This window comes from Nelumbo nucifera, chromosome 3 (genome assembly GCF_055504915.1).
Source record: "Nelumbo nucifera cultivar China Antique chromosome 3, China Antique-T2T, whole genome shotgun sequence".
In the NCBI taxonomy this organism is placed as follows: domain Eukaryota; kingdom Viridiplantae; phylum Streptophyta; class Magnoliopsida; order Proteales; family Nelumbonaceae; genus Nelumbo; species Nelumbo nucifera.
In genome coordinates, this window is record NC_142651.1 from 100,694,270 (window position 1) to 100,721,655 (window position 27,386).

Sequence of the window (27,386 nt, forward strand, 5' to 3'; positions counted from 1 at the left end):
GATAATAGAGAGGCAATATTTTTTAGCATTCAACCAACATGCATATAATAAAAACTATAAAGGAAAATAAAAAATAACAAAATGAAAAGGCACCATTTATAACCCACCAAAACATTGTAGTGATCGGTCATCATTGCTATCAGTCCAACCACAGATGCCATTCCTTCTGGAAGGGATAAGTATGCCTGAAAGTGACAGCACATGTTCTAAATAAGTGAAATGTATAACCAAAAGCCAAGGTAAATAAATATCTTATTTTGCTAGTCCATTTGGTTTGACTTAGAAATATGTAGAATAGCACATAAAGAATATAGGCAGCGACTTAGAGACGCCAAAATCCTGGTCTATTTGGTGTAGTTCCTAGAGATGCTTTTCTTATTTGCTTCGCATGCTTGGATTATTGAGTACTTTGAATATGTTTTATATGCTATCTTTGATTTTATTTTTGCATCTTCACTTTGAATATGTTTTATATGTAATGTTTATGTATTTTAATTTGAACTAATAGGCTTTATATAACATTTAGTTAAAATTAAAGTTTGCATTTTTAATATTTTTACATATTCTGATTTTTTTAAATTTCTAAAAATTTTGCGCATTACTTCAAAAAGGCACACACCTTGCTTTGTGCACACGCCTTGGGTGCAAAAAGCCCTTTGTGCATTAATTGTGCCTTGCGCTTTTAAAACACTAATGCATCTGAGATCTTGATGCAAGATCTTTGTGATTCAGCACTATTCTTGCAAATAAACTCAAGTTTAAATGTGTAGCATAGAAACAAATAGCTAACAAAAGAAAGAAGAGAAGAGAAGAGATGGAAATAAGATGAAAACCCTAGGTAATCACACCTAAGGGTGAGGGCAATCACACCCCCAACTTGCCAACCACACCAAATTCTGTAGAGAAGCTTTCTTTGTTCATTAACCAAAAACTGTTTCCCAAATTAGCCTTGCAAGCTTACTAAGAAAGACACTTCCAAATGAGCATCCTAAGGTCAACTAAAGATTCTAGGATCTTCTCAAGTTGATCCACTGCTGACCCATATCCCATGTGGGCCCCATGTTAAGTTGATTTCCATCAGGTCTTATGTGATAGGCAAATTCCACTTAGATTTGAATGAAAAATCCATTACAAAATTATAAGGCAGCTATGATGTATGGATACGAGTATTGGCCAGTCGAGAAACATGTCCAAAAAATGAATGTGGCAGCCATGCATATACCAAGATGGATGAGTGGAAAAACTAGAAAGAACAGGATCAAAAACGAAGTCAATTGAAGGAACCTAGGAATAGCTCCAATAGGTGATAAAATGAGAGAAAGTAGCCTAAGATAGTTTGCTTATATGCATAGAAGGCCACCTACAGCACCCAAAAAAAGAAGCTTTTTTTCGAAGATAAAATAGAAATTTTTATTAAAAAAAAAAAAGAGATACAAGAGGAATGTGTAAGTCCCAAAATGAGGATTGTTACCATCTACTAATATCTTGCTCCTTAGTTGTAGCTTTATGGTGTTGGGAGCTTTAGTTTATTTGGATGTAGGCGGAACCTGCCGTCTAATGTACGTATGTTGTTTAATCCATCTACTCTTGGGTGGCACATGAGAAGAGGTAAAATTATGTGGAAATGTATTAGGGCAGCTATCTTATGGACTGTTTAGGAAGAAAGGAATGCTAGAATCTTCCTAAAGAAGGAAAGAAGTTTTGCTGAAGTGAAGGATTGTATCTTAACAAGAACAATCCATTGGCTAAAGTCCTGAAGACCTTGATCTTGTTTGCTGAATTCTCCTGTGATAATCTTTGGAGAAATTGGTTAGCAATGGCTAATACCTCCACTAGGAAGAATAGAAGTGTGGTAGAGTGGAAACCTCCTCTAGAAGGTGTCATTAAATTGAGCTTCGATGGTAGCAGCCAAGGTAACCCTGGGCCTTCAGGTGTAGGAGGTGTGCTAAGGAATAAGGACAGCAACATTATTTCCTTATTTTCAGGATCAGTGGGAGTGGGAGACTCTACAAGGGCAAAGATACTAGCTGTTGTACAAGGGATCCAGATTGCTAACCAGCTTGAGGTGGAACATCTTCTAATTGAAGGGGATTCTCAGGAGGTAGTAGGGTGGCTATCAAACCCAGACGCTGCCATTTGGGGTTATAGAAAACTCCTCAAAAAAGTGAAGTGGCTAACTAGCAATATGCAAGTTGATGTTAAATGGGTAAGCAGGTCAACAAATACTGTGGCTGATTCCTTGGCCAAACAGGGGTATCCAGGGAAGGTCTTTTTTGGGCTACTTTGTAATTTGCTCTAGTGATTTTGAAAAGCTGTAAATGACTATTCTGGAGAGGTCGCATCTCGTGCCTCCCCTTGGGATGCTTGTATCTCTTATCTTTGGCAATTAATAAAATTCATTCAATTATCAAAAAAAAAAGAGATACAAGAGGGATAAAAGAGACGATGAGAAATAGTTTAGGCTCTCCTGCTCTTCCTTGAATCCTTCCACAAATAGTTTAGGCTTCCTATCTGAGAACCAGACTGACTCGACAATGTCTGTACCGCTCGCCTTTTCTTGAACCCCTGCAACAGCATAACTATTAACGACCTCTTTTTTCTTATCCACCATACTCTTCACTTTATCTTAGCATCCCCTTCAGGTCTCTCAATTAATTTACTCAGATCACCTATTACGACCAGGAAATGTTGAAAAGCTTCCACTATCTGTTTTCAGCCCAAGCTCTGTTTACCTTCAGGGATACAGACCAACCTTCTCTTCCCAGGGTTGAATAACTCGGTCAATTGCACATAATCACCACATCTGTGCTCCAAAATTTCCGTCCAATAAGTGGTATCACCTCCCCTGTAAGAAACTCTCCAGCTTACCGTCCTCTGTGAATGGATGGCTCCTTCGATGAAACCCTTGAACCACAGCATGACTTTCCCTTTAAGGAATACAGTCGCCTTCCAGTGTTCAATGAATTTCAATACAATCCCTCATCTAGTTTTACCTCTTCTAAGACAAAAGTTTTGGCCTCAACTCTGAGTTTCTTTCTCCAGACATTTGCACGAACAAAGTTCCTCTCAGTGTCCATTCCTCCTCAGCCTCTACAGTTCTTTTCACTAGATCTGTTGGGCTATTCCGTCCCTTCTTTCTCAAAGACAAAAAGAACTTCTGCAACTTATTACAGAAGTTCTTGACTTCTTGCCCACAATATTTTAAGAAGAAGCAATCTATTACCAGTTGAAGGGGCTAGAAGGGCTAGGAGCAGACCAAAGAAGACATGGGTCAAAGCAGTAAGAAATGATTTAAGTGATCATAATTTAACAATGGATATGGCATTAAACAGAACAAAACATCAAAACAGGATTCATGAAGCCAATCCCATATAGTTGGGATAAGGATTAGATGATCATCAACTACAGGGATTGATTTTTTAGGTCATATTTTCTTATAAAAAAAAGTGCGTTTTTATTACTCATAGAAATATTGCCTTTTAGTTTTCTTTTCCATTAAGAACTCTAGGGTAAATTTGAATTAGTTGAGTTGAGTTGAGTTCTATTTAAGTTGTCATAGTTCTATTTAAGTTTTGTACTTCGGGTGTTTTCATTTCATTCAGGTGATTGCTCATCACCTTTCCTTGTATCCTTTTTTTCTTGTTTTAATAAAATTTTTATTTATCTTCAAAAAAAATAACTAGGCAACAAGGTGCCCTTGGAAGGTCACCTTAACGAAGCACTTGCATGCTTTATACATGTTAATGTCGACTATGTAGGGGTATTTTTGTCTTTATGCTTATGTTTAAGCTACTGATGTGTAAGGTTATGTTAGATCTTATGTCCCTCACTTAAGTGGGGGCACATGTGTCATTTCCAGATTAATAGTAATATAAAAACAAATCTGGCCGAATGGGAGAGAGAACTTTTCTCTCTTGTTCGAACCAGAACTTTCTATCCTTCTCTTCTCTTCTCTTCTTCTTCTTCTCTCTCTTTCTCTCTTTCTTTTACTTCTACTGTTATCAGTCTAACAGGTTTCAAGGGCAGGCCGAATCCTAATATGGTATCCGAGCCAAACTGAGCAAATCGAAACTGCCCAGAATTCTGTTCTTTGCGCACCCAATCTAGGGTTTTCTTTTGTTTTCTTCGCCATCAGTTGGAGATAAGGGAGGGGCTGAAAAGGAGTGATCGCCCTCTTCCCTTGGAGGTTTCTATGCCTCTAGTTGTGCTGTTCGTGGTTGGTTGCTGTGGTTTGTAAGAAGCCCTCCCCTAATCGATGAAGAGAAGAGGGCTGATTCGTGTGGTGCAGTGGGTGCCTTGTGTGGTCTGATTTTCGGGTGATTAGGTAAGAGGTTTCTATGCAATTTCTTGTTGTGAATCAAATGATAAGTGTGTTTCAGATTGTATGGTGGAAATTCATATTGTAGTGTGTTAGGGTTTATGCAAATTTCAGTGTGATTCGAAGAGGGAGTGATCCTCAAACAGTGTAGTGAGCTTTCAGGTAGTCGTGGGGTAGGGTTGTGGTGTAGAGAGTGCAGTTTTCAGCAATAATAAGTGCTGAAAACAGTGTGGTTCAGTGTCTAGTATGGTTTAGTGTGTAGTGTGCCGAATTCAGCAATGGGAGACAACAGTGACAGTAAGACTAGTGTGATGGTCCCTACTGACTACCTGAATTTTTTTTTTTTTTTATAATTTACTGACTACCTGAATGTTCAGATGACCTCTATTAAACTGAAAGGAGAAAATTATGTACCTTGGGCTAAATCTGTAGAAGTCTTTCTTAAGGCAAAGAAGAAAGTGAAACACATAAGGGAAGAAAGACCTTCCACTGATTCTCATGAGTATGATGACTGGGAACAACAAGATGCACAGATTATCACATGGTTATGGAATAGTATGGAACCCAAGATTAGTGTGAATTTCATGTTTCTTGATACTGCCAAGAAAGTGTGGGACCATGCTAAGAAGTTGTATTCGGGTCAAGACAACACAACTAGAGTATATCAGCTGTATCAAGAATACTTTAATCTGCAACAGGGTAATCAGAGTCTTGAGGAGTACTATGCTAGTATGAGAAACATTCGTAATGAGTTGAATGTTTATCACCCCCTCACTTCTGATGTCAAAGTTCAGCAACAACAGAGAGAACAACAAGATGTGACTCGAGTTTTGGTGGGGCTGAAGTATGAACCAATGCAGGCTTAGATACTATGAGGATCAGCTCTCCCTTCCTTAGAAGAGGTGTTTGCTCGACTTAGGAGGATTTCTATTGGATCTACCGAGAACTCTAGTGTTTCCGACAAATCAACTTTTGCAGTTTCAAGGGGCCGTGGTGTTAGAGGTGGAGCTCGGGAAACTCAATCTGGCCGTAGTGGTAGTAGTGGACCTACATATAACCGTGGTGGTGGTCGTACTGGAGGTCAAGATTCAGGGGGAGCCCGTGGCAGAGGACGTAGTTCGGGTCCGATGAGATGTACACACTGTAGTATGGATGGACATACCATTAATTGTTGCTATGATTTGCATGGTCCACCTTCAACATGGGCCAAACATGCCATGACTAGTGACAGTAGCTTCAGACAGGAGAGTCATTCAACTTATTAGATGCTCCCTACATCCACAGATGTTCCTAGGAAGGAGATGATGAGTGTTCCCCGTGATGAGTATGAGAGGTTTGTCTAGGCCACATCGCAGCAGAACATGGCCACTCTTGCACACTCAGGTATGGCTTGTCTAGCATCCACACCCAATCCCTGGATTATTGACTCTGGAGCCTCCGATCACATGACTGGAACTCCAGGTGTGTTTTCTTCCTTCTCTCATTTCCCAACATCACAATCTGTTACCCTTGCTAATGGTTCCACATCCTCCATTTGTGGTGTTGGTAATGTTAACATGGATCCTTTACCCTTATCCTCAGTTTTGTATGTCCCTAAATTTTCGTTTAACCTTATGTTAGTTAGTAAGTTGACCAAGTCTTTTAATTGCTCTATTACTTTTTACCCTTCTTTGTGTGTTTTTCAGGATCTCAAGACGAGGATGAAGATTGGTGGAGGGCATGAAGTTGGTGGATTGTATTATCTTGACGGTGGTGGAAGTACGTCAACAACTCTCCAGTCATCTCTTTCTCCTCTCCAGTGGCACTGTCGATTTGCTCATCCTTCGCTGAAAGTTTTGAAGTCTTTGTTTCCTTCGTTGAGTCATCTTTCTGTTTTGAATTGTGAGTCGTGTCAATTAGGGAAACATCATCGTGTTCCCTTTAGTCCTAGAGTTGATAACCGTATGTCGAGTCCTTTTTCTTTGGTTCATTCAGATGTTTGGGGTCCTTATAAAGTAATGTCATACAATGGGTATAATTATTTTGTCATTTTTGTTGATGATTATTCAAGGATGAAGTAGCTTTATTTAATGAAAGAAATGAATGAATTGTTTGCCATTTTCCAAAATTTTATGCTGAAATTTGCAACCAATTTGGTGTCCACATTAAAATTTTTTGTTCCAATAATAGTTGTGAATATTACTCTACATCATTTCAAGAATATTTAGACCAACATGAAATCATCCATCAGACTTCATGTACCTACACCCCACAACAAAATGGGGTGGCTGAGAGAAAGAATAGTCATCTTTTGGAAACTGCTCGATCCCTCATGCACCACATGAATGTACCCAAACCTTTTTGGAGTGATGCAGTGCTTACTTCCTGCTTCTTGATTAACCGGATGCCCACGTCCATCCTTGATGGTCATTCTCCATTCACCACTTTGTTTCCTACCTTGTCTCTGTTTCCTCTTTCTCCTCGGGTTTTTTGGTGTGTCTACTTCGTTCATAATCTGGGGCCAAGAAGGGACAAGTTAGATGCACGATCCATTAAGTGCATCTTCCTTGGCTATTCCCGAACTCAGAAAGGGTATAAGTATTATCATCCTAGCTCTCGACGTTCCTTTGTGTGTGTTGATGTTACTTTCTTTGAGTCTACTCCATTTTTCTTGGGGTCCAGTGATGCTTCTTCCTCCTCATCACCTCCTCCCCTTCATTTTCCAGTTGCGGATTTTGTTCCCCTTGTTCCAGCTGTGACCAAGTCCTTGCCTCCGGTGCCACCTATTCTTCAAGTGTATACACATCGCCAACATGTACCAGCTCCTCCTCCAACTCCATCATCAACGACAGATCCGGCAGTTATCCCCACACCAGCCCCAACCACAGTATTTGATCTTGATCTTCCCATTGCCTTGCGGAAAGGTAAACACAGTTGTCCCCACACCAGCCCCAACCACAGTTTCTCTCACTCACCTTTCTGCTTCCCATCGCCAGTTTATCTCCTTGTTATCCTCTGTTGTTGTCCCTAAGGATGTCCAGGAAGCCCTTGCCTCTCCAGGGTGGCGTCGTGCAATGGAAGAAGAACTCTCAACTCTAACTCATAATCATACATGGGACCTCACCACTCTTCCTCCTGGTAAGTAGGTTGTCGGTTGTAAGTGGGTTTATACTATTAAGTACTTACCTGATGGTAGTGTAAAGCGGCTGAAAGCTAGACTGGTTGCCAAAGGGTACTCCTAAACCTATGGTATTGACTACACAGAGGCCTTCTCCCCGGTTGCTAAGATTGGTTCAGTTCATGTTGTGATTTCCCTTGCTGCTATGTATGATTGGCCCCTCTATCAACTTGATATCAAGAACGCTTTCTTGCACGGTGATCTACTCGAGGAGGTCTATATGGAGCAACCACCGGGGTTTGTTGCTCAGGGGGAGGATGGTAAGGTGTGCTGACTAAAGAAAGTCATTTATGGGCTTAAACAGTCTCCTTGAGCATGGTTTGGTAGGTTCAGTGAGGTGGTAAAGAAGTTTGGTATGAAGCAGTGCCAAGTTGACCCTTCAGTCTTCAGTCATGACTCTCGGGCTGGAAAGATCCTATTGGTGGTGTATGTAGATGCTATTGTTATTACCGGGAATGATAAAGTGGGAATCGATAGGTTGAAAACTTTTCTGCAGGAACATTTTCAAACAAAGGACCTTGGTAAACTAAAATATTTCTTGGGGATAGAAGTAGTAAGGTCTAAGCATGGTATTAACTTGTGTCAAAGGAAATATATCCTTGATTTGCTGGAAGAAACAGGTTTGTTAGGCACTAAACCAACTGAAACACCTATGGAAACAAACACTAGGTTGAGTAGTGATATGGGTGAAGAGTTTGAAGATCCTGGCAGATACCGGCAGCTTGTAGGTAAACTGAACTACCTAACCATTACTCGGCTAGACATTTCATTTGCGGTTAGTGTGGTAAGTCAGTTCATGCAGAAACCTTGGGTTCCACATTGGGATGCAGTTCTAAGGATTGTGAGGTATTTAAAAGGGGCTCCAGGTCGTGGTTTGATATACAGAAGTGGTGGAAAACTTGAAATAGAAGGATATACCGATGCTGATTGGGCCGGTTCTATATCTGATAGGAGATCTACTACAGGCTATTGTACTTCTCTTGGGGGTAATCTGGTGACATGGAAAAGTAAAAAGCAAACAGTTGTGGCAAGAAGCAGTGCAGAGGCAGAATATAGAGCTATGGCACATACTACTTGTGAATTAGTGTGGCTAAGGAACCTTCTACAGGAGATGGGATACACTATTGACACTCCAATGAAGCTCTACTGTGACAATCAGGCTGCAGTCCATATTTCCTATAATCCGGTGTTTCATGAGAGAACCAAGCACATAGAAGTTGACTGTCACTTTGTGAGAGAGAAGGTGCTTAGTGGAGTGACAGATACTGCATAGGTTAACACATGAAACCAATGGGCAGGCTTGTTTACTAAAGGGTTGAGTCGGGGAAGAGTGGATTACATATGTAACAAGCTGGGATTATATGATATATACTCACCAGCTTGAGGGGGAGTGTTAATGTTGACTATGTAGGGGTATTTTTGTCTTTATGCTTATGTTTAAGCTGCTGATGTGTAAGGCTATGTTAGATCTTATGTCCCTCACTTAAGTAGGGGCACATGTCATTTCCAGATTAATAGTAATATAAAAACAAATCTGGCCGAATGGGAGAGAGAACTTCTCTCTTGTTCGAACCAGAACTTTCTCTCCTTCTCTTCTCTTCTCTTCTTCTTCTCTCTCTTTCTCTCTTTCTTTTACTTCTACTGTTATCAGTCTAACAGGATTCAAGGGCAGGCCGAATCTTAATAATACAAGACACATAATATTTTAATATTTTACTTTCTGATAATTATAACATTACAATAGATATCATTACACATTTACATCAATTGTTCATTTTGTGTGTCCACAATACGTATTCTTATACTAGTTTCTTGTTATTGTTTTCTTATTTGTTTGGGTTCAATCGACACAGAAGTTAGTGGACATTGTCTTGAACCATTTAAAACATTAAAATCTGAACCAATAAGGAAGAATTTAAAGATTTTATCCAATCAACACACAAGAGCAACTGAGGTACGCCTTTTCTTCTTTTTGCTGGGACAAAAAGGGTATCCACGTCCACCCCTTCTCTTTCATTTTCTATGTTTTTTTTAACTTCCTTTTCTTCCTAGGACAAAAACAAGGGTCAGCCCCTACATTTTCTATGTTTTCATTTCATTTTTCTTTTTCTTCTCATAAATATGTTGGTTCTCTATGTGGTGATATGTTTACACATCTTTTCATATCTTGCAAGGTAGCTGGTTTCTTGTAGAAGTTCAACACCTCACTGTTTGGATTTCCAAATTTTCAGCCAGAAACTGCTGCAGAAATTTTTTTTCTACTTGGCTAAAGTTAAGAGGAAGTAAAAAAGCAAAAACTCTCTGGAGCTGCTTACCGTTTGCTATTTGCTGGAACATTTGGAAGGAAAGAAATACAAGAGCTTTTGAAGACAAATACTGGAATCTGGATAAGATTGTGGCAGCTGTCAGTAATGCGGTTGCAGATTGGATTCTGGTCTCTCCAGACTCCAGCTTTTAACCAAGTTTCTAAAGAGGGTTTGGGTGACAGATTAGGGGATATCTTGGAATATCAACTTGTAACTTGGATGGATTTTAGTTATGGTTTCCTGTCAGCTTTTGTTGTTGATTGTATGAGGGCAACGCCTTATCACCTCTCAGGATGGAATTTTTTCTTCTTTTAATGAAATTTCATTTTTATCTTCAAAACAAATATGAGGTTTATACTTGTTTGATGAGTTATTGATAATTATTAGTTAAGATAACTGCTGGTTGCTATGAAACCTAGGGAACTACCCTAGGGTTCAATTTTTTATAAAAACTCACTACCTAAGTGATACGGTGATACCTAGGTTCAATTTTTTACAAGGCACACTGCTGTCATCTAGCTTCACCTTGGTGCCTTGAAAAATATGAGTTTTGCTAGTGGATTCTACAGGAGAAAGGGAAAAGAAACTGAAATAACTAGCAAAACCATCCTAATTATTTACTGTCTACAAAATGAATTGCATAATAATCACTGCATCTAGAAATTCAAAGAATAACAAAAATTTGAGAAATCAAGAGTTTGTTGGTGAATTCTACATCTTTTAAGCCAGAAAGGACAATGCTTACCCTGTTTATATTGTAAAGGGCTTCTACCATCTCTACAGATCTATTCAGTACTACACCAGCAACCTGCAAATTAAAATGAAAGAGCAATCACTAGAAGATTCCAAGAAACTAGATTATTAAATTAAGACAATTGACTTGATCCTCGCACTGCAGCATAATGGGATTACGAAAAGTTACAAAAACACAAACCACCCTTCTTGCATGGAGAAGGGTTTCTAAACACAAAACACAAACGGGCATACACACAAAGCATATTGATGTACTGAGCCCTAATAGCCCACATTACCAAGTACACAATAAAATAAATAACCAAAATAATAGCTCAGCTGGACAATCAGCCTATCTTTAAATATCACATCAGACCAAATGATGAAAAATGAGCAAACCTTCTTCCAGTCTTTTCCATATTTCCTGTACGCCTCATAGAAACGGATGAGTTCTTCCCTACTCCATTGAGGCCCTAACATGTCAGACAATGTCCTCTTCTGCACAGAAGAAAATGATGGTCAATACTTTGAAAATATTCATAAAGACAAAGCATTTAAGAAATCAGTTCCTGTTATCAATCTGGCATGCATAACATTCTTTACCAATTACCATATGCAAAGACTTCACAAATTTCTTTTTGGAATACTAAAAAGGAGCATAGGAATAAATTAAACTTACATTAACAAAGAGCAAATGATAGTAATAAGAAAGCATTATGAAAAAATCAAAACCACAAAAAGAAACCATATTCTCAAAATAAGTAATATAAACAACATATGAGAGAAGTCATCAAAAACATGTATTTATAGAAGAAATACGCCAAGTATACAGACACACACACACACACGCATCTGATGAGTTATGGATGCCATTCATATAAGTGAAATATGAATTTGTACAACATATGTAAGCAAGTAAAGGTAGTTTTGATTCATGTTAGAGTCGACTATACAGGGGTAGTTTTATCTTTTCAGTATATTATTAGTGTGATGTATTGTCTATTATGTTCAAGTTTAAGTTATATGTCCCATACTTCATTAGGAGAATAAGAGTCTTTATGTACTTAATTAGAAACATATAAATACAATCTGCCCAGCTAGAGAATTGACTTTTTTTCTCTAGATCGAACCAGTTTTCTCCTCCTCTTCTTTCTCTCTTCTCTCTCTTTCTTTTGTCTTTATTCTCTTCTAATCTAGAGCTGCAACCAGTACAGATTTGTTCTGTAACATGGTATCAGAGCCACCATGAACAGTTCAGGTTAACCCAGAATTTCCTGGTTCATCCTTTGCCCTAGATCTCTGCAGAGATCTCATCGATCCCTTGGAGTTTCACAACAAGGCTGAAAAGGAGTTTTCGTTTTTCCTTCTTGGAGGTCTTCATGTCTCCAATTGGTTGTATGGTGCTCGTTTCATGTGGTTTGTAGAAAACCTCTTATCAATGGATCGGAGATGTTGTTTCAGGTGGTGTGGTGATCAGATCAGTGCAGTACTGATTTATCGAGTTCAAACAAGTAGGTTATATGGGTGATACAGTGTGAGATAGGTAGTAATCAGTTGCAGGTCTGGTAGTAAGTGTTTTGGTGCATTCGGGTATCTTCTATGGTGTTGAAACAGCAGGGCTGCAGTGACAGTTAGGGTTAAGGAAAAAAAACATGTGCAGTGTGGTGGTTAGCAAGTGAAGTGGTGTGAAGTACTAGTGAGTGAAGTTTTTTTATGGCAGCAATCGGAGACAACAGTGGACATAAAACTAGTGTTATGATTCCCCCTGATTATCTAAGTGTGCAGAGAGATGTGATTCAGACCAATAAAAAATAGTAAACTATTTCAGATTATAGCAAAAGAGGAAGAGAAGAAGAAGGAAGAACGGAGAAGAAGGAAGAAAGAAGGAGTTCGATAATCTCCTCTTTCTCCACTCTAATCTTTTATTAATCTTACTAAGATTACATAAATTACAAGTCTGCCCTTAAGTGGGCATCCACCTCATCAGCATACTTAGAAAACATAAAAAAGAATTAAAGGCCTATTAAGAACAAATAACAAGAAAGAACTAATCAACAAGATAATAATGGGCTAGGGCCCATTTGGCCCAGTCTCTCTACACAAATGACCTCTATTAAGTTGAATAGTGAGAATTATGTACCTTGGCCTAAATCTATAGAAATCTTTCTTAGGGCTAAGAAGAAGGTGAAGCATGTGAATGAGGAGAAACCCTCAGCTGATTCTCAGGGTTACAATGAGTAGAAATAAGAAGATGCACAGATTATGACATGGTTGTGGAATAGTATGGAACTGAAGATTAGTGTGAATTTTATGTTCTTAGATACAGCCAAGGAGATTTGAGACCATGCAAAGAAGTTGTACTCTATACAAGACAACACTACGAGAGTATATCAGCTTTACCAGAAGTATTTTAATATGCAACAAGGAAATCAAAGTCTTAAGGAGTATTATACTAGTATGAGGAATCTTCGGAATGAATTGAATGTTTATCATCCCCTTACATCTGATGTCAAAGTTCAGCAACAACAGAGAGAACAACTTGATGTAACCAGATTTCTAGTAGGTTTGAAAGCTGAATATGAACCGGTGAGAGCACAGATACTAGGCGGATATGCTCTTCCCTCTCTAGAGGAAGTGTTTGCTCGTCTCCGGAGGATTTCTGTTGGACCCCCAGAGCATCCTATTGTAATTGATAGATTTTCCTTTGCAGCAACTAGAGGTGGAGATCGTGGTGATAGAGGAGGAGCTCGAGGAAGTCAGCCAGGTCATGGTGTAAGTAATGGTACCATGTTCAACCATGGTGGTGGACGTTTTGGAGGTCGGGACTCAAGGGAAGCATGTGGTAGAGGATGGGGTAATGGTGTGAGAAGGTGTACACACTGTGGTATGGAGGGGCATACTATCAATTTTTGTTATGATCTGCCTGGGCCAATCATGCGATGACTAGTGGTGGTGGTTAGAGAGATGAAATTCAGCAAAGTGATCTGACACCTTCTACACCTACAGATGTCTCTAGCAAAGAGATGATTAGTGTTCCACATGATGAGTATGAGCGGTTTCTTCAGGCTACATAACAGCAGAATATAGCTACCCTTGCCCACTTAGGTATGGCTTGTCTGGCATCCAAATCCTCCCATTGGATTATTGATTCTAGAGCTTCAGATCACATGACTGAGACTCCAAGTGTGCTTTCTTCTTTTTCTCGGTCACCTCCTTCACACAGTTACCCTTGCTAATGGCTCCACATCTTCAATCTGTGGTATTGGTAATGTTAACCTAGACTCCTTAGTCCTTACCTTTGTCATCGGTTTTGTATGTTCCCAAATTTCCTTTTAACCTTATGTTTGTTAGTAAATTAACCAAGTCTCTTAATTGTTTCATCACTTTTTACCCTTCCTCTTGTGTTTTTCAGGATCTCAAGGCAGGGAAGAAGATTGGTAGAGGGCATGAAGCCAGTGGATTATATTACCTTGATGGTGGTGGCTCATCAACATTTCTTTATTCGTCTCTTTCTCCTCTTCAGTGGCATTATCGGCTTGGTCATCCATCTCTTAAAGCTCTCAAGTTACTTGTTCCGTCTTTGGGTAGTCTTTCTACTTTGCAATGTGAGTCGTGCCAGTATAGGAAACACCATCGTGTTCCCTATATGTCTAGGAGTGATAATCGTTCGTCCAGTCCTTTTTCTTTGGTCCATTCGGACATTTAGAGTCCAAATAAAATAGTGTCATACAATGGTTACAAATACTTCGTAATTTTTGCTGATGATTCAAGGATGACATGGCTTTATCTTATGAAAGAAGGGAGTGAAGTGTTTTCTATTTTCCAAAAGCTTCATACTAAAATTTGTACTCAATTTGGTGTGCCTATTAAAATCATTTTTCTGATAATAGCCGAGAATATTTTTATACACCTTTTCAACAATATTTGGAGCAACACGGTATTATTCATCAAACCTCATGCCCTTACACTCCTCAACAAAATGGGGTTGCTAAAAGAAAGAACCGCCACCTCTTGGAAACTACTCAGTCCCTTTTACACAATATGAACGTCCCCAAACGTTATTGGAGTGATGTTGTATTTACATCTTGCTTTCTCATTAACCGGATGTCCACGTCTATCCTTAGAGGTCATTCTCCCTTCTCCGTCTTATTTCCTCGTTGTCTCCTTTCCATCTCACTCCTAAGATTTTTGAGTGTGTTTGCTTTGTTCATAATCTTGGGCCCGGAATGGACAAGTTAGATGCACGATCTACTAAGTGTGTCTTTCTTGGCTATTCTAGAACCTAGAAAGGGTATAAGTTTATAATCCTAGCTCTCAACTTTCTTTTATTTGTGTTGATGTTACGTTCTTTGAGTCTGTTCCATTTTTTCGGGGTCGGACATCTCCTCTTTTTCTCCACCTCCACTTCCATTCCGGTTGCGGATACTTGTCTAGTAGAGATTGTGATCAGTCCTACTCTAGATGAGAATTCAACAAGAAAAAAACAGAGAATGGAAGAGGAAGGAGAGAGAAATCGAAGGGAAAAGAATTCAAAGAAGAGTGTGGGTTGACTTGCACATTGCCACCCCACTCAGCTATTTATATTAAAGATTTAAAACATAGCAAACTAACAATATTGCCCCTAATAACATAACTTATCAACAACTAAAGAATAACAAAAATAACTAACTTACTGACACTACTAACATGCCAACAGCTACATAAATGGTATGCTAACAACAACATAAATAAAGATATTATTGCCCTACAACTCTACACTCCCCCTCAAGTTGGGAGTAGATATCAATCATTCCCAACTTGCGTAAGTTTGTCTCCATCTTGGTCTTTGGAACTGCCTTAGTGAAGAGACCAACGAGCTGCATGTCAGAGGCAATATATGGAAGCCACACTTCTTGAGAAGCAACTCTCTCTCTCTCTCTCTCTCTGATAAAGTGTCGATCCACTTCGATATGCTTAGTTCTATCATGTTGAGCCGGGTTATGAGCAATATTGATAGCAGCCTAATTATCAAAATACAGCATTAAGGGCTTATCATAAGCAATGCTTAGTTCTTCAAATAGATATCTCAACCATAAGACTTCAACCACATCATTAGCCATAGATTTGTACTCAGATTCAGCACTGGAACGAGCAACAACATTTTGTTTTTTACTTCTACAAGAGATAAGATTCCCTCCTATAAATGCACAATACCCAGAGGTGGATCTCCTATCATCAACACACCCAACCCAATCAGCATCTGTGTAGACTTCTATTTTCATGTGACCATTATCTTTGAAGATTATGCATTTGCCTAGACATCTCTTTAGATAAGCAAGAATCCTCTCAATTGCAAGAAGGTGAGTGGTTCTAGGGGAATGCATGTATTGCTAACAACACTGACCGCATAAAAATGTCCGGTTGTGTGATGCAAAGATAAAGAAGTTTCCCAACCAAAAAATATCCGGGAGATTGTTTCAGTCCATATAAGGCTTTATTCATCCGGCAGACCTTCTTTCCTGCTTTTGTATTATATAATCCAGGAGGTAACCCCATATACACCTCATCTTGCAAATCATAATTGAGGAAGGCATTTTTTACATCCATCTGAAACAATGGCCATGAGAAATTTGCTACAGTGGATAGTAAAACTTTGATAGTATTCATCTTGGCTTCTAGTGCAAAAGTCTCCAAATAGTCTATGCCATATGTTTGTGTAAACCCCTTTGCAACTAATCTAGCCTTATATCTTTCAACAGAGCCATCAGCATTATGTTTCACTATAAACACCCAACCGGTTTCTTCCCTTTAAGCTAACCAACTATCTCCCATGTATTGTTCCTTAGAAGAGTATTCATCTTCACCTTCATTGCATCCTTCCACTCAGGTACTGACAAGGCTTCTTGCACTGTTTTGGAAATGGTAATAGCAGTAATAAATGCCAAAAAAGACTTATAGGAAGGAGGCAAATGATCATAACAAAGAAACTAAGAAATACAATGGGTTGTAGATGAGGTACAATGGCACTTCCCTTTACGAACTGCAATTGGAAGATCAAGATCATCCAAAGGAGGAAGAGAAGGCCCAACAATGAGAGGCATGGGAGGTATCTCATCTGTAGTGGGGGATAAAGGAACTGTGGTACCTGAATCTGGAGCCACAGAGGGAATTGGAGTTGGCTTGGACTGCTTATGACCAAAATCAACTGCCTCCACCGCCTGTGATACACCCTCAAATCTCGATATCTTTGACAGCCCTCCTTACTACACTCCCCTTCAGTGGTTGTAACGGGTAATGGAATTTCTGATGAATGAGACTCCATCTCACTACTCTCCCCCTAAGAAGAAATTCTATGATAATAGGGTACATCCTCAAAGAATGTGATGTCCATAGAAACAAATTGTTCCCCAGAAACAAGCATAGCAACAATATCCTTTTTGATTTTGTGCATACCCAAGAAATATAAATTTCAAAACTTTATGATCAAATTTAAAGCAATGAGGTCCAAGAATCTAAACAAAGCAGGTGCATCCAATGGTCTTAAGAGGAATGGTAAACAAGTCCTTATCGGGATATAATAGGTTAAATGGAGTTCTCATATCAAGGACCCATGAAGGAACTCGGATGATGAGGTACACAGCAGTGTGGATAGCATCTCTCCAGAAACATATGGGAACATTGGAAGTCAGCATAATGCTTCTAGCCACCTCCAATATATGCCTATTTTTCCTCTCAGCAACCCCATTTTGCTGAGGTGTATGGGGACAAGTGCTCTGATGGATAATCCCATGGTCAAGGAGATACAAAGCCAATACTTATCAAAAAAAGGAGATATGAAGCCAATGATTTTGCAAAGTACTCTTTCGCATTATCGGATCTGAAAGCTTTGATTTTGACCACAAATTGGGTTAAAACCATCTGATGAAAAAATGACCCGAAATCGAAACCGTTCTAGCCACTGGTTTCCGAGTCGGCGATTTGACCGTTCAGTCCGAACGGACGGCCCGTTCTAACAAAATAAATTAAAAAATAAAAAAAATGAATTAAAATTTAAAACAGCCAAAAACCACTGAATGGGTCAAACGGGTCAACGGTTCAACCGATGAGAAGCGAGTGTAGTCATCAAGAAACAACAAAAAATATCTATATCCCCCCATAGCTTGTGATTTAAAAGGCGCGCCTATGCGCACAGGCGAGGCGTATTTTGGGGTATGCGCCTCACCCAGGTCTTAGGCACACCCCTTTCAAAAGGCGCACGCCCGATGCACCGAAGCGTGCGCCTTTTTAAAATTTTGCGCTTTTTGCTTTTTTTTTTTAGTCTAACGACTGGGTCGGGGGCTCCGCCCCCGGACCCCCGACCATTCCCCTCGAGGGGGGTGGTACAAAGGTGACTCATAGAACCAAGAATGCAATATTTTACATCACATTAGCTACTTGAAGCAATGCAATAGAAAAAGAGATTGTGGGTTTTACATGCTTGAAAATGCTTTATATGTTTGCTTTTATTTTTAAATTTTCATTTAAATATGCCTTACATGTTATGTTTATGTATTTTAATTTTAGATAATAGGTTTTTAAAACATTTATTTTAAAATTTAAGTTTATATTTTTTTATTAACATTATGTTTAATATTTTTTATTTTTTGCATTTTTTTAATTTTCTAACTTTTTTTACTTTTTAGCTTTTTTATGTAATTTTGTGCCTTGCTTAAAAAGGAGAATGCCTTGCCTTGCGCCTCAAGCGCAAATTAGCCCTTGCGCTTTTAAAACACTGCCCATAGCAGTGATGTGATATGGTCCCCAGACATCAATATGCAAAATTTCAAAAGGAATACTACTTTTATTGTTCAAAGAATAGGTTGTTCTACAGTGCTTTGCAAGTTCACAACTTTCACATTTTAAACTAGACATTTCAACTGACTCAAACAAACTGGGAAATAAACCCTTCAAAGACCTAAAAGACAAATGGTCTAGCCGATTATGCCAAAGCATAACCTAGCTTACAGACTGAGCAACTAATGACCTTCCCACTTCTCTATCTTCCCCATGTGAATGCCCTCCAAGCAAGTAGATTCCATTTGTCTCGCGGCCAATCCCAATCACCTTCCTTGACTCCAGATCCTGAAAAACACACCAATCAATAAAGAAAGTCACTAAACAATTTTGATTTTTAGTGGTACTACTAATTGAAAGCAAGTTAGTACTAAGTTTAGGAACATACAAAACTGAGGACAAGGAGATGGCATCAGAAAATCTAATGTCTCCCTTGCCAGAAATGGGGACAAAGGAGCCATCAGCAATGGACACTTTGTCTCTGCTAAAGAATAAGCAATAAGTATTAAACAATGAGGATAAGCCAACCATTGGTCAGATGCACCTGAATCTATAACCCAACAAGGTTCATTGTTACCTGGGGTTGAAGCATGATATGCTAAAGCCCTTGTACTTGAATGAGCAAATGCAGAAGTAGTAGCAGATGTAGCCAGTGGCTGAGATGAGGGTGTTGAAGTGCCAACTTCACTTTTCAACTGAGCCAAGGCAGCTCAGACAACAGCTAAGGTGTCCAGGGATGTGGTTCTTGTGCTAGAGGATAAAACACCATCATTAGTAATTGCCACATTGGCATTCCCCCTTTTTGTTTCTGAGCTTTGTTGGAATTAGATGTGGATACAGCTTCCAACATGTGTCCTTGGTATGCTTTGGTTTCTTGCAATGATCACAAACTCCCTCCCTCTTGTCCTCTTTCTTCATATCCCTTTCTTTGTCACTCCCAAACTTCAGTTTTACTACTGCTAGGGCTGATTCCATAGGCTAATACTATAGCATAACCTTTCTCCTACTTTCTTCACTGTGCGCTAAGGAATAGACCTGAAACAAGGTCACACTCTCCCTGGTGAGAAATTGCTGCCTCACAATGTCATATTCTGGATTCATACCAGCTAGGAATTCAAAAACTCTATTAGTTTCAACCTATTTTATGTATGTCTATGCATCCTTCTAACTTTCCTACTCAATTGTCTCTAGGTGATCAATTTCATGCCACAAAGACTTCAAAGTAGAGAAGTAAAATGAGACAGGTTTCTCTCCCTGCTTAAGATTATTGACTTCACATTTCAGTTCATAGGCCCTAGCAACATTAAGTGGGTAAGAATAGGTTTCTCTCATGATGTCCCAAATTTACTTGACAGTTTTGGCCCACAAGTAATTTCGGCTTATATGAGGCTGCATGAAATCGCACAGCCAAGTCATGACCAAACGGTTCTCCTGAACCCATTTGGCATATAATGGATCTTCTTTGGCTGGTTTCTTTACATCCCCCATCACATAGCTTAATTTCCCTCTACCTCCAATAGCCATCGTAGCTGATTGGGCCCACTCCAAGTAATTTGATCCATCAAATTTCACTGTGGTAATTTGAAAGGTATTTTCAGTCATGTTGTCAGCCCCCAAAACACCCTCCCCTTGAGCTTTTAACTCAGTTCCTACCATCTCTACCAAGAATTTATCACAAAGAACTATTTTTATGCTGAAACATAGGTAATTTACACCCTGAAACTGCTAACAGCCAACTTGGAATGCTGAGAAAGGTCTAGCAAACACCCAGAAATTCTGAAACATGCCTAATAATCTTCAAAAAATCATTACCAACCAATCTGGAATGCTAAAAACAGATCAATTGTTACCCAGAAACTAATAACAGTCAGACTATTAGGGTTTAAAACAGAGAACTGATCGTGGGTTTGGGAAAACCCTAAAAAAAGATCAAGAGAAATCAGAAGAAAAAAAAACAGCCACTCCTTCCAGATCACTCTGATCGGTTTCTGATTGGTGCTCAAAAAAGAACTAAAACTTACCCAGAAATAACTGGCCACCACTTCCAATCCTCAGTCTGAACCCTAATCTTGAATTTCTTTCCTTCCCTCTGATTCTTCCTGATCACCGGACTCTTTCCAAGGCTCTATAATCTCTTGAAAAGTTGTTGCACTCTACCAATGATCTCCAAGAACTAGCCAATTGACAAATCTTGCTAAAACTTCCAACCCTAGGAAGTTCTCATGCAATCAGCCTGATTAGACTCACATGATATACCCTAAGTTGGCTTTGATACCAACTTGTCTAGTAGAGACTGTGATCAGTCCTACTCCAGATGAGAATTCAACAAGAAAAAAAAAACAAAGAATAGAAGAGGAAGAAGAGAGAGACAGAGAGAGAGAGAAGAGAGAAATCAAAGGGAAAAGAACTCAGAGAAGAGTCTGGGTTGACTTGCACATTCCCGCCCCACTCAACTATTTATATTAAAGATTTAAAACATAGCAAACTTACAATATTGCCCCTACTAACATAACTTATCAGCAACTAAAGAATAACAGAAATAACTAACTTACTGACACTACTAACATGCTAACAACTACATAAATGGTATGCTAACAGCAACATAAATAAAGATATTATTGCCCTACAACTCTACACGGATCACATCCCTCTTGTTCCAATTCCAGTCCCAGTTGTGTCTCAGTCGTTGTCTCCAATGCAGCTCCCTGTCGAACAACCACCTATCAGACAAGTGTATACGCATCAACAAGCACCGGCTCCTCCTCCAGTCACTTTACCATCGACAGATCCGACAGTTGTTTCTGCACCGGTTTCACCCCCTTTCTCTGACCTTGACCTTCCCATTGCTTTGTGGAAAGGTAAACGTAGTTGTACTCTTCATCTCATTTCCAATTATGTTTCAGTATCCCACCTTTCTGCCTCCCATCAGCAGTTTGTTTCTTTGTTATCTTCTGTTTCTGTTCCTAAGGTGGAAGAAGAACTCCACCTCCCCAAGGTGGCACCAAGCAATGGAAGAAGAACTCTTTGCCTTGGCTCATAATCATACATGGAATCTCACCACTCTTCCTCCTGGAAAACATGTTGTGGGTTATAAGTGGGTGTACACTGTCAATTATCTCCGAAATGATAATGTCAAGCGGTTGAAAGCTCGGTTGGTGGCGAAAGGGTATTCACAGCTATATGGACTACACAGAGACCTTCTCTCCTGTTGCTAAGATTAGTTCAGTCTGTGTTTTGATTTCATTAAATGCTATGTATGATTGGCCTCTATTTCAACTTGACATCAATAATGCCTTTTTACATAGTGACATTCTTGAGGAGGTTTACATGGAACAACCACCAAGATTTGTTGCTCAGGAAGAGGGTAAGGTGTGCAGACTCAAAAAGGCTATTTGTGGACTTAAACAGTCTCCACGTGCACGGTTTGGTAGATTTAGTGAAGTGGTGAAAGAGCTTAGCATGAGACAGTGTCAGGTTGATCATTCAATACTTAACTGTGATTCGTCTGCTGAGAAGATTTTGTTGGTGGTATATGTAGATGACACTGTCATCACAGGTAGTGACAAGTTGGGAATTGACAAGTTGAAGACATTTTTGCAAGATCACTTCCAAACAAAGGACCTTGGAAAGTTAAAATACTTCTTGGGGATAGAGGTAGCAAGGTCTAAGCATGGTATTAATCTGTGCCAACGGAAGTATGTTCTTGATTTGTTGGTTGAGACAGGTTTGTTGGGTGCCAAACCAGCTGAAACACCCATGGAACCGAATGTCAAGTTGAATAGTGATGCAGGTGAGGAGTTTGAGGACCCAAGAAGGTATCGGAGGCCGGTAGGAAAGTTGAATTATCTAACCATTACTCAACTAGATATATCTTTTGCAGTCAGTTCATGCAGAATCCTCGAGTTCCACATTGGGATGCAGTTTTAAGGATTGTCTGGTATTTGAAGGGAGCTCCAAGTCGTGGTTTGTTATATAAGGGTGGAAGAAATCTTGAGATAGAAGGATATACAGATGTTGATTGTGCTGGTTCAATATCTGACGAGAGGTCCACTACAGGGTACTATACCTTTCTTAGAGGCAATTTGGTGGCATGCAAAAGTAAGAAGCAGATTGTAGTAGCAAGGAGTAGTGCACAAGCTGAATATAGAGCCATGACACACACTACATGTGAACTAGTATGGTTGAAGAACCTTCTACAAGAGATGGATATACAATTGATCGACCTGTTCACTAAGGGGTTGAGTCAGGGAAGAGTGGATTACATTTGTGACAAGCTGGGACTATATGATATATACTCACCAGCTTGAGGGGGAGTGTTAGAGTTGACTATACAGGGGTAGTTTTGTCTTTTCATTATATTATTAGTGTGATGTAATGTCTATTATGTTTAAGTTTAAGTTATATGTCCCATACTTCATTAGGGGCATAAGAGTCTTTATGCACTTAATTAGAAACATATAAATACAATCTGGCGGACTAGAGAATTGACTTTTTCTCTAGATCGAACCAGTTTTCTCCTCCTTCTTCTCTCTCTTTCTTTTGCCTTTATTCTCTGATAATCTAGCGCTGAAACCAGTACAGATTTGTTCTGTAACAATTCATAATGGAGAGGAAGCCACAATAAAAAGCAAAAAGGAAGCCAAATAAAATAGGGGCATGGAGAAATGCAAAAATCCATTACCATGAAGAACACACCAACAGACATGAAAAAAAATGCAGCTAAACCATGGAACCCCATGCAACTTTCAAAAATAAGAAAATTGTTGTATATTATTATACAAAGAATCATAGTCAGAAAAGGAAGAAAATCTTACACCCTCATGGCCCGTGAATTATTAACACACACAAACCTTCCCCATAAGTCTTTGAATATAAATCTGCCTCTCCCTCCCTCTCTCTCAGCAGAAATTGATAGCTTACTGACTTTGTATGGAAAGGACTAGTTGATAGCTCACTAATTACTAAAAGGTAGCTCACTGACATTGTACAGGAACTCAGGAAGGACTATAGGAGTTTGGATAATTTGATAGTTATAGTATTGTAAGAGGATTCCATCAAATGGTAGTGTCATCAACCAGGTGGAATATTTTCATATAGACATGGTCCCTTCTGCCCCAAGGAGCAATGAAAATGAATTCCTATAGCTGTTGTGAAACCCAGGACCATCATGCATTGTTGAGAGCATTACAAAGATGCAACGGGAAATCCTATTTTACACTCAAGGCTCATAACCAGAGGAGATTCCTAGAGGTAAGGCACTTTCACTCCTCTAGGAATTCCATTTGCTAAGAACCCAAAGCCAACATGGTTTCAAGCAGAGGAAAATTCGAATGGTGATAGATTGTATGGGAAGCCTTTTAAAAAAAAAAAAAAGTAAAATAAAAGTTTCATTAAAATAAAAAGAATACATAAGAAAGGTGATAAGATATCACCCAAGAGATAACATGACTGCTTACTTAGAACCTCCACCAACTACAAGACTCAAAAATTAAAAAAAAATGGAAGGATAACATCTCTAGACTCGTAAAACTGGACAGCTTCACTACTGATACGACTGCGACACAAGCAACAGCAATCCTAGCAGAACCAGGGCCCTAATCTTCCCCTTCAAACACCTCCTCCTGACCATCATCATCTTCATCCCACCACCCACCTCCGTTTTCCTTTTTCTTTAAAGCTTCTCCTTTCTTCTTCCTCTCAAACTCTTTGAAGGCTTTCCTAGCAAATTCCTCGACACCCCAGCAAAACAGACCCAGGCTTTTACCAATCGCTACATCTTTTTTAGCCGCTTCCTCAATGGAGATACTTCCTGATTTCTCCACCTTCCCCTCAATGATTTTATCACATTCTCTTACAGTGGAATCAGAAATGTTCTCTAATGCTTCCTCCCGCTGTCAAGTCCCCAATTGCTTGTCCAGGTTAGAACCAACCCAGGAATCCTAGCCAGCATCATCTTCGACTGTCCTCTTTGTAAGATTGCTGCCCCTTCTCTTGTATACCTTGTATTTCTTGGTAGGTCCAGTCCCAACCAAACCACATTTCAGCCGGAAAAAAAATGGATGTGAATAGTATGAGAGTATCTTACTCCTGATGTTCCACGGGGTTTTTTGGAATTCACTGATTCAGCCACATCTAAAAATTTCTTAGGCTCCCCCCTCCTACCCAAATCCACGCCTATCTTTCTGATCACCACCTCCTCAAAGTAACAGTGGTCATCTACTGCACTCTCGGGTTGGGGCAGGGCACAATGGTTCTCGCCAACAGTTCCACTTCCTTCAACGCCAATAACCTGATCACCTCCTAAATCGGCATCAGTGGAGCCTCTTCTCTATTGTATTGGTAAAGCACTTTATCTTTTTTTATTTTTGTTATTAATTAATCACAAAATAATCTTTCATCCATTTTTTATCCTTTTGATAAACAGAAAAAGGAACCACCTATTATAACATTTTTGTATATACGAACAAGTACATGCACATTAGCCGACCCCATAAAGTTGGGACAAGTATATACAAGGCTTAGATGATGATCAACAAGTATATATGCATATGCATTGCTGCTGTCTGACAAAAATTATCTAGTGATGAATTCTGAAATCAATGGTATAAATTGTTATTGCCTTGTGGTCCTGATGATTTAGTATGCTTTGTTAGGTAGAATGCACTGTTATTTAGTGAACTTATTGGCATTCTGTAATTCTGATAAATGTTGGATGTTGGTCTAGCTAGGAAAATAACATAGGAATTTTATGGTTTCCATTTTCAACCTCCATTTCCCAGATGGGGGACTTGGCGCCCTGTCACCCAGATTAGCTTTTATGTCTTGATAACTATGCCCCCAAATGAGGCCTAAACCTTGTCCATGAGATTTCCTACTGTTATCTAGTAAACAAATAAATCAAACCTAAGAACAACATTACAAATCCTTACCAATTGCCAAAAAAATAAATAAATAAATGAAAATACCAAGACATCAGTATATGAAGAAGCTAGAATCAAGAAGATGTAGAAAGTAACATATCAATAAAAAAACGCAGAAAATTCACTCTGCAATGACCAATAACTGCACCATATAAACCTCAAATCACATGAAGCTAAACTCACCCGTTGCCTACTTTTGTTCACATTTCCTCCATCCTTATCAGGAGACTCCTCATTAACATTTGAAAACCGCTTATTCACACTTCTGGATTTTCTTGGAGGTGCCATGCTAACAATCTGAAACAGGCCAACTCTACAACACAAAAGTAGCAAATTAGTTTCCTCAAGAAAATCCTAAACTACATAAAGACCTAAAACTCCACAAACACACAGATTTTAATTGTGTGTCCTTGTTCTTTCTTCAAATAGTCACAATCTCATCACTTCCCAAACAAAAAGCAATAACATTAGTAAGGGAAAGAACAATGCCAAAGCAAGTTTCTGTAATGCCATTAGATTTTCTTAATGAATAAAAAAATAGCCCGTAAGTCAAAATAGTCCCATGGCATCAGCCAAACAATGCTCCAGAAATGCCATTTTCACAAAATTTATGTGGGGACAGGTCAAAGGTCGGCTTTTTTTTTGTGAAGAAGCCTAAACTCTAAAGTCTAAACACCCATAAATCTTCCACAATAGAACTTGTTTTGGGGGCCAAATAACCCCGTGTTCTTTCCATTCTTTATGCATGGGATAGATTTAATACAAAGAAGCCTTACCAGGTTTCCAAAATAAGTCTTTCATTATTTTCAAATTAAAATTAAAAATGAAAGTCCAGATGGCTGCTATTTCTTGGGGAAAAACACTCTGGTAAGGATGGGGCATAGTACAACCTGTGGATTCATGAAGTAAACACCCGATAAAGCCAGAAGGTCTATTCAAATAATGATCAATATCTGCCCCACAATTACTCCATGTGCAGTAACAGGTGGGATTATCTAGCAACTCCCCTAAATGATCCAATTATGAGCATAGAAAGATGAATTGTGATGAGCATTGATGATAGAATTGAAGGTAGAGGAGGAATATAATGTTTGTATTAAGACAATGCACTAATGCTTGGTAAAAAAAAAAAATGGGGAATGTACAAAATCAAATCTGAGTTCCTAAAATATCCTCTAAAGTTTACAAAAGCATTTTATATATGGGATATAGTGGTTTTACATAATACAGAATGCAATGATTTTTCTATAACTAAATAAATAACTCTACTGCAAGTTAACTTAAGCCCGGCTTATAGATTATCCCCAAAAAAGGAATTCACAGCCCATCTTTGCCCAGAAACACTTTATGCTACTGCTCTTACAGAAGAAGAACGTATATTTGAAGTAAATAGTATCATAAGTTAACAGTTTGGAGAAGGGGAGGATTAAACAACTTGCAAACCAAGTAGATTCAATCATCCCTATGGCAAGCCAATCTAGCCAGTATTAATAAAGACAAAATTAACCACGAAATATATTGCCCGCCACTAGGAATCAAAATCTTAAATTCAAATTTACATAAACCCTAAAAGTGGAAGTACAGTACAGTGGACTGAATTTAACAGAACGACTCAAAATGGAAAAACGAAACGCCAAATGCACAATGAACTCAAAGAAAAAAAAATAGTTGTCTTTCTAATTACAATACTTCAACGTTAAACACAAAACACAACTCACGCTCCGCTAAAGTTTGGAAAAAAATAATAAAAAATAGGTGTCGTTCTAATTCAAACTCAATGGACTCGAATAATCCTGTGAGAAAGAAAGACGATGAGGAAAGTGGGATATCAATAATGATGTAAATTGAAGAAAATTGCAAGGATAGACTGAAGTAATATCTTCCACTTAAATAAACAACAGAATAAGACGATAAAGTCCCCATTACCTCTAATGACTAATCAATCCATTGGAGCAACATCGGTGCTGATTATCTTACCGATTACAGGCTCTCTGTGCACCTATCGTGTGGAGCAATCACCATGGAGAGAGAGAGAGAGAGAGAGAGAGAGAGAGAGAGAGAGAGATTCGAATTTGGGTTGGGGCATTACCGCCCGCGAAACTTGAATATTAGGCAGAGGAGGCCTTTCTAGTTTCTACGAT

General features: G+C 39.0%; 1 protein-coding gene across 6 annotated transcripts in view; it reads right to left on the minus strand.

Moving 5' to 3' along the window:
• Positions 1-27,386, minus strand: part of LOC104587580 (protein ALWAYS EARLY 3-like) — a 115,808-nt gene extending 88,422 nt beyond the window's left edge. For 2 of the 6 annotated variants that reach the window (XM_088900290.1, XM_088900289.1), the window contains exons 1-5: positions 27,172-27,384; positions 25,429-25,558; positions 10,913-11,011; positions 10,527-10,589; positions 108-185 (exon numbers count right to left, since the gene is read on the minus strand). In XM_088900290.1, coding sequence (XP_088756416.1) covers positions 108-185; positions 10,527-10,589; positions 10,913-11,011; positions 25,429-25,533 — 345 coding nt within the window. In that variant the 5' untranslated portion in view covers positions 25,534-25,558; positions 27,172-27,384. Of the gene's footprint in view, positions 1-107; positions 186-10,526; positions 10,590-10,912; positions 11,012-18,515; positions 18,614-25,428; positions 25,559-27,171 lie in introns of all 6 variants that reach the window. The other 4 variants (XM_010245245.3, XM_010245243.3, XM_088900288.1 and 1 more) reach the window with 3 other exon arrangements.